The sequence below is a fragment of the Mya arenaria genome, chromosome 13, assembly GCF_026914265.1.
Source record: "Mya arenaria isolate MELC-2E11 chromosome 13, ASM2691426v1".
Classification (NCBI taxonomy): Eukaryota; Metazoa; Mollusca; class Bivalvia; order Myida; family Myidae; genus Mya; species Mya arenaria.
The window spans coordinates 55305575-55314055 of record NC_069134.1 but is presented as its reverse complement, the minus strand read 5'-3'; the positions used below and the strand labels follow the sequence as shown (position 1 = coordinate 55314055).

General features: G+C 34.5%; 1 protein-coding gene across 1 annotated transcript; it reads right to left on the bottom strand.

The window, feature by feature from the left end:
• Positions 1-3671: 3671 nt before the first annotated feature.
• Positions 3672-6330, bottom strand: LOC128214991 (probable low affinity copper uptake protein 2). The gene is made up of 4 exons (XM_052921724.1): positions 5867-6330; positions 5590-5653; positions 5067-5175; positions 3672-4779 (listed from the first exon to the last, which is right to left on the bottom strand). The coding sequence occupies exons 1-4, from the start codon at positions 5948-5950 to the stop codon at positions 4467-4469; spliced, it is 570 nt and encodes a 189-aa protein (XP_052777684.1). The 5' UTR covers positions 5951-6330; the 3' UTR covers positions 3672-4466.
• Positions 6331-8481: the final 2151 nt, after the last annotated feature.

Below are 8481 nucleotides of genomic sequence, written 5' to 3'. Positions count from 1 at the left end.
GGTCTAGTGTGCTCATCCTGCCTGGGAACAGGCGTCTGCTAGCAGACTCAAACAACAACATATTGAAGCTTGTTTACCTGCTAACCAGTTCCATGGCGTCTCAGGATTTTTTGTTTGTTTTATTCTTTATATATATTGTACCAGGTTTTGCAATACTATTGTTGTTTGTTCATTTAAATAATAACAAATAAAAATGGCAAACACTTGGGTGTTTTCAAACGTTGTTTTATCCATTGGCTGATATGATATTATAGTTTTGCATACCTTAACTGAATTGTTCCTGTAAACCATGGCAAATATTTGACCGACGACAAATAGCTTTTTTGTCAGCGGGCAATTAATAGCGACATCAGATTTTATTATCACCCTAGTAATTATATGATCTGGCAAGTGAACATGTTAAGGCTCCAGATTTAAAGATAAGCAGTTTAGCAGGTCGTTAACGACGGCCATAATGCCTCTTGGTCCATTAACTGCATAGTTTTGAAACTTCCGAATTATGTTAAGGTCCGTGTCAAGTTATGTTGTGTTATGGTGCTCTTCTTGTAATCAGTTACGTAGATATAAGCAGCAGAAACTTCATATAGTAAAGCTAGGTAAATAGAAAACTTGAATATTTCGTGCCCGTTGCCATCTCTTTTCGCTTTTCGAATTGCATTTTCCGTCATTTCCATTTTTTGCCTGAATAAAAGAGATAAGCAAGTCTGGCTATACTAGATTGTCTAGGCTGCTGGCTTGCAATTACTTCCGGTTACTCATGTGGAGTAACCGAGGTTATCAACAAGTGAAATGTTAGTTGTTATTAACCGAAGGTCAACGTAGGGTCAATTCGCATGAGTTGTTTATCGCTCTTCTAAATTTCTATTGGTCAAGTAAATTCTCGCTTTACACGTAATAATCCTTTGTGGTAAAGCTTTCTTTCGAATCAAGCCATCGTCAGTACAAGGTGTGTTAAAAGTTATGGAATTAATTTCATCGTCATTTAAAAAAAACCACCCTACCCCCCTGCATATTTTAGGCAGCCGAGCAGTACGCTTTATATACAAACATTAGCATCAGACGCATTATATTATCATTTTTCGATGTAAATAGTTGCTCTCTTCTGTTGTGTTGTTCGAATATTTCAGTTTTGCCATTACCATCGCTCTATTGAATGACGTAAAACCGGGGAAGCTGGCGACCCAGTGCAGAAAGTTCAATGTGCGCAACGGCCATTAGAAGTTGCCAGACGAATACCTCGAAGAATCCAAGTCCGGCGAGGCTCCCATAGACTATATGAAAAAATGTATTTTGTGTCTCCTAAGCAGAATGTGTAAACTATCATGATACCTTGCCTTTGTTGAAAGGGTTTGTACGTTGAACACCGCGTCAATACCCGTTGTACAAGTACGCCATACTTCTATTGGTTAGCGCTCGGCAGCACCTTTTCTATCCAAATCTTAAGCAAATTTATCATTAACCATTTTAAAGTGCTTTCCGAACATTGCTTTTCCGTGACGGAATTCACTTACATTTGCTAAAGAATGAATACTTGTAATTGATAGTTGATACTGATTTGCATATTTGCTGAGCTGAACTAAATTGTATTGTTTAACTGCTGCAATAATTGATTGCTTATTTTCAACCCTGAGGCTTTGGGGTAGGTCGCCATGGAAGACGCCAAAGTTTGGCAGGTGACCAGTTGGCCTTTAATCGGGTCAACATTTTCGGACCATTTTATTTCAAAAATTCATTTTGGGTCAAGTGGGCCCAAAATTAGTTTTTTGCGCTATGGCCATTTGGGCCTAAATAATTTGCGCTGTGGTCAATTTGGCCCAGATATTTATATATGTGAAAGGGGAGTCTCGCCAAACATTCCAAACCTTTTAAATGTAAATGAACAAAAATAAATATGATGAAATGGACAGCTAAGTTGTTTTTCTTCGTTTAAGAAATTTAATGTGTAACATGGAAATAAAGTTAAGAAAGCGTCGCCTTATTCAGGTTTAGGAAGAGTATGGTGTCAAATTAAATTGGTTTTGGTCAACTTTGTTGATAACTGCGAATATAGCTTTTATGGTTTAACCACCAGATTTCAATATACCATCAAAACAAGTATTCGGACAACATTGGTTACAGATTATGTTTGTTTTCGGTCACGTTTTGTTTCGACACATGAGTCGGGATACACTGATTATTTTGGAATTGTAATTTGTATTTTAAGGTTCTAATAATGAGGCGTTTATTAGTCTAAATATACAAAACAATGAGTTTTTTTCATATAACCATTTTACATGACTTGTTATCGTCACTGATGTCACAGCTTGATTTAAATTAAGGTGAAATTATAAAAAAAATACTTCTTACTATAGAAATCTTTACATCTTCTAAAAAGATGAAATGTATGAAGCTCTTAAAAACTTAAATATCAGTGATATGAGTTAAATTTGCTGTCTCATTAAATACAACACTTAAATTCTGCTATAACCTTTCACGATAAACTATGTAAATGATATGTTTAAGCAGAATGCTTAACAAAAGTCCTTGATATGGGATTTATCATGTGCGACCTTGACCGTATACTGTGCGACCTGGACCGCATAATGTGCGACCTTGACCGTATAAAGTGCGACCTTGACCGTATAATGTGCGACCATGACCGTATTATGTGTGACTTTGACAGTATTAAGTGCGACCTTGACCGTTTTAAGTGCGACCTTGACCGTATAATGTGCCGTATAAATACTGCGACCTTCTTCAATAGATTACTTTTTATCTTAACTCCAAACCGTGCTCTATTCATCGTTAGAACATTCAAAAGCTAACTCTTATTCTGAAGTGTACCACGCTTTATCTGGTGTCTATTTAACAGTAAACTACATAAAAAAGACAAATTATTTGTTTGATGTTTTCTCTAAATTCAAGTATACGCGTATCATTATCATCGATTTTAGTGTATTTAAAGAAAATCATATATAATTAGTTGTGACATAATGGAAGTATCTCAAGCTTTTTCCAGTGGTGCTGCCTATTTTCTTTATATTAAAAAAGTTCATATTTATGTACCTTAGAGTTGTATTAAAGATACTTTCAACCAATCATACCGAACATACAAATGGACCCATGACAGAACGAAGTGTAATGTATTATAGAAGGGATTGGTACACATATATATTTTCCATAGGCATGTATTACTCTTTAAATTGATGATTCCTCTACGGTTTCATATACATAATTAATTTCAAAATGATCTTAGTTTGGCATCAATGCACGGTCATTCAAATCAAGTCATGAATGGTTGTAACATTGATCTTAGTTTGGCATAGGCAATGCACGGTCATTCAAATTGAGTCATGAATGGTTGTAACATTGAAACCCATTTCTTTGGACAAAAAGGTATAAGATACATATGTTCAAGAAACAATCAACGACTCATGACTTGGTGTTTTACAGTGGCAATGCAGTGACCCGTATGTGACTCACATTATTATGATAAAATGCGATTTGTTTAAACATTACCTGGATTTCGCTACCATACACCAAGTAATATTGTAAGTTCTGTCATCGTCAATATCGTATAACGATCGGCAGATGAGTTTAATAAAAACGTATAATTTACGTATGTGTTGTACTTCATTCAAATGTATATGTGTTCAGATAATATTTAGTAAAAAAATACAACTGAAATTAAATAAATATTAAACTTTTATTGTTTCTGTACATGAATTGCTAAAACTAAACAAAAGGGAATATGGCGCTTGCATAAAGCAGATGACGATACAATCAGCGCACCGTACAACATACTTATCTATAAAATATATACTATTAGACGGTTTTGCAGAATGGCTTATCTTGATTTTCCCAAAACATAAATACCCATAACATTTATAAAATGAACATAAACAAATCTTTGTCAGTGATATTCCATCTACGAATGTCTATTCAGAATAACCATAGAGTATCCTTTTAAGGTGTCCAGTTTATTGTAGGTAGAACGTAATAAATTGCAACGCCGACCAGTTGCGTGATAATTGGCACAGGTGTCTTAAAACGGCCCGAGACACTGAGACAAAGACAATACATGTGCTCTTCTGCAGCCAAACTAAGATACTCTTGTAGAACATTATCTGATTATATTTCGTTCTACTGGTACGTAGTAAGTGTTGCGTGAACATATTATTATACAATGCAAACTACAGAGAGAAACCTAGTAGCAAAGTTTTTAACGAATAATCCGTTAAGGGGCGTAAGACAAGGGGTTGATATACACAAAACGTGAGACACGCAATGTACAAAATTAACACAGACATACCGTAGACGGTCAAGGTATTGTCATTAATGAATGGGGGGATGGGCCTTGGACGATTAAAGAAACAGTTCACGAGGCGTTAAAACAATTGTATGTATATATTACACACAACACAATAAGCTTAGCAGTGTTTAGGTCTATGGAAAACATATGGACATAATTTTCAACGTAAAGACCCTTAACACGAAGCCTCGATTAGTGGGCATATCAATTCTACATTGTTTCCGGACACAGTTCCATTAACATGTCTCATCTCAATGCACGTACGTCGCTCATTGGTCTTTTCGAAACCGACATTGATGTACGCCGACACGAATGGGCGGAGGAGAAGATATCCAACACCTTTTCCCAAAATAGCGGAAACAAGAATCCAAATGTTTCTTGACACGATACATAGCACCATAAGATACAAGAGGGTAGTTGTCAACAGTTTGTTCAGTGTAGCAATTAAATGAAAACGACTTTCAGCCGCCTGTTGGTCATTTTTTGACCTGAAATAAACATGAAATTTACTTGTACATCATACCATAAAACAAAAACAAACGCAAATTTGTTTATATATGTTTGTTATCATTATTCGAATTAATGTACAAAATTTATATAAGCATTATGGTGAATCACTCCAAGATCCTGTTTTAATCATTCACTTCGTAAAAATCTTTCCTTTTAACTGCATAAATTGAATGTTCTTGATCGCTAAAAGAAAGCTTGTATTCTTTTGACAATAGTTTTCACTTTCGAAAAATGTTTTGTTCACGTGACAATTATCAAGATTTACCTAAAAGTCTTCAGACTACGGTTGATTTCCCATTTGTTTTGAATCCAGTAGGTAAATCCTTCATGCAACATCACTAACACCAGAACGAACAACATCGACAGCACAACACCTGGAAGTGTTGATGTGATCATATGAGAGTGAACACATAACTTACATGTTAATATTTGGCACTAAAGCATATGTTTCCTTCTTGTTATATCATAGTTATGTAATAGGTCAGATATCTGTTTCTAGAAAATAAAAAGTATCCTAAAAGAGATCAAGCTCACCACACATTTTGTAAAGGTAAGATTTGTGTAACAATCTCATTTGTCTAAGGTATAGGAGATTAAATGTTTCAAGTGTAAAACCAAGATTAAGAAATGTAATGAGATACCTGATCGTGCTATGCATCATTGGAGATAAATTTAAATATATGCATACAGTAATAGTCAATGTCCATAATAATTTCACATCGATAGTAGCCTCCATATTGTTTATTTCTATGAAAGTAGTTCAGAATTATTTATGACAATGAAATTACCTGCAGGGAAATTAAGCTGCAATCCTTTAAAGATAAAATCTCCATGATTTTCTGTGCTGAAATACTGTCAAAAATAGTTTAGCATTTAGAGCAAAAGTAACAATCTTAATGATAAATAGGGACATGCCAAACTGTCGGCAGTATAAGATTATTTCTGTTATAATGTTTAATAGCACAATGATAAAAGGTCATTGTTAAAATGACAACCAGCTTAAGACACACAATACGTTAACCACAACGACGCAAACATAGTTTAAAAAAAACATTGAATACTTACTTTTTGAATATTTGGATTCATCTTATAATTTTCTTCAGTGCTAAGGTTATTCATGGTTGAATTTTCGTTTGACGTTCCTCCCATGATTGTACGTTGCGTTTCAGAGTGTTACGGTTGTAAACATAAAAACAAACGTTAAAGGTGTTTTGCCGCCTTTGTAGCCTTGCCGAACATCAGCCGGTTTCTAAACCAGCACATTTCATTAGATACGCATGGAATCACCCTCTTTGTACTTTATTATTTCTAGTTTGCTTCATTCTTTACATTATTATTGCATTCGGTTGTTTTGCATTGGCCTTAAACTATAATATTTAAATCCTCGAACTGAGTGTTATTATCCTCTGTAATAAATTGGTCGTAGATATCCACTTCTTCACTCTAAGTATTACCTAATACGGTAGTTATCCAATCAGGCTTCAATCTGATTTTTTTTCGTATAGACATAGTTTATAAAAGCAATTCATTTGAAATACTTATGATACAACAACCTATATCAATGAGATCGCGGTGAACGAGAGTGTGGTTTTCGGTTGAATTCACATCCAATGCAAGTTTAAATTCGCTTTAAGAAGTATGATTATGTTTGCATTTAAAGCAGACATTACACTTCAATTAAATCAAAGAGCAAGCAAGTCGGTAGTATGCATACGATTATAATCTATACTATTCAATGTGAATGTTAAAATTATTACAATTTTCTATCTTTCAGCTATACGCTTCATCTTAAAATTATTTTGCTCCGATGAGTTATTTTTATTTGAAGACAGAAACGAATTGAATGATGAATATCGTTAGTGAACTTTATCATTACCCGAGCACGATCTCTCTTTAACTACCACTGCCTCTGTCGCTGTATTCCTACTACTACTACTATTTCTTCGCTACTACTACTAATACTACTACTACTACTTCTACTACTACTACTACTACTACTACTACTACTACTACTACTACTACTACTACTACTACTACTACTACTACTACTACTACTACTACTACTACTACTACTACTACTACTACTACTACTACTACTACTACTACTACTACTACTACTACTACTACTACTACTACTACTACTACTACTACTACTACTACTACTACTACTACTACTACTACTTCTACTACTACTACTACTACTACTACTACTACTACTACTACTACTACTACTACTACTACTACTACTACTACTACTACTACTACTACTACTACTACTACTACTACTACTACTACTAGTAGTAGTAGTAGTAGTAGTAGTAGTACTACTACTACTACTACTACTACTACTACTACTACTAGTAGTAGTAGTAGTAGTAGTAGTAGTAGTAGTAGTAGTAGTAGTAGTAGTAGTAGTAGTAGTAGTAGTAGTAGTAGAAGAAGTAGTACTACTTCTACTACCAATGCCTTCCATTCATGCAATCAGCATAACAATATTTCATTTTCTCCTCATAAAACAGGAACTTATGTTTAAATTTACTCTGCTGTCATATGAAATACTCATGTTTCACCTGTACATTTAAGGTATAGTACATATTTTTATGAGTACTCTCTTAAAAGTATGAGTTGAGTTCATTTGTTTCGAGTAATTGACAAACCAGGATGGAAATTGAAAAATGTCATTTATTCACATTAAATGACGTATATCGTTACAAACGAACAATATACATGGCCGAAACAAAGTTGGAGGTAAATAAAACGCCCTCCAATAAAACATATCAAATAATACAGAATGCATTATGTAAGACAAATGGTTAGATAACAGTATAGCAAATGTAAGATAACATTATAGCAGAAAGTAAAAAGATAATAGAAAAAGAATATCAACACAAACAGGCATGGCGTTTAAGCGAAAATGGAAAGGACCTTATTAGGTATATTAAGTAAAACGCACTGGCCTATAGATTGGGTGAGGTAGGGTGGGATAAAAAAGCTTATGAAAATACTGCGTAATTCAGGTTGGCATAAGTTATCTGTGAAATTATTGCGTTGTGTTATCCGCAAGATGAGATGGTTAAATAATACTATCAAAATTGTAAACTCGGTACTAATAATTTACTACGTAATGCGTTATGTCCCCTGAAAGTATCATAAATAAATTTATTTCTAAGGCAATAAATTAAATTTTATGAGTACTCTCTTAAAAGTATGAGTTGAGTTCATTTGTTTCGAGTAATTGACAAACCAGGATGGAAATTGAAAAATGTCATTTATTCACATTAAATGACGTATATCGTTACAAACGAACAATATACATGGCCGAAACAAAGTTGGAGGTAAATAAAACGCCATTAGAAACCCCAACCTCAACTCAAGCGCTATAAGAGAGTGCCAATGTGGTCAATCATGGACGATAGAGAAGAAGCCCACAACTCCAGTCTCTAATCCATGTACCAGACCTACAAATCAAGTCTCTGAATAGCAATAGCATATGAAAGAGAGAAAGAGCCCACAACTCAGTCTCTAATCCTACAACTCCAGTCGCTAATCCATGTACCTGGCCTACAACTCCAGTCTCTGAAAAGAGATAGCACATAAAAGAGAGAAAGAGCCCACAACTCCAGTCTCCTATCTATGTACCAGGCCCACCACTCCAGTCTCTGAATAGAAAAAGCACACAA

Excerpts from the sequence above, each read along its gene's own strand:
- LOC128214991 (XM_052921724.1), bottom strand. The coding sequence starts at position 5,950 with ATGGGAGGAACGTCAAACGAAAATTCAACCATGAATAACCTTAGCACT. Across the intron at positions 5,176-5,589 it reads GCAGCTTAATTTCCCTGCAG|GTGTTGTGCTGTCGATGTTG; the intron begins GTAATTTCATTG and ends CAACACTTCCAG. Across the intron at positions 4,780-5,066 it reads CGTAGTCTGAAGACTTTTAG|GTCAAAAAATGACCAACAGG; the intron begins GTAAATCTTGAT and ends TGTTTATTTCAG.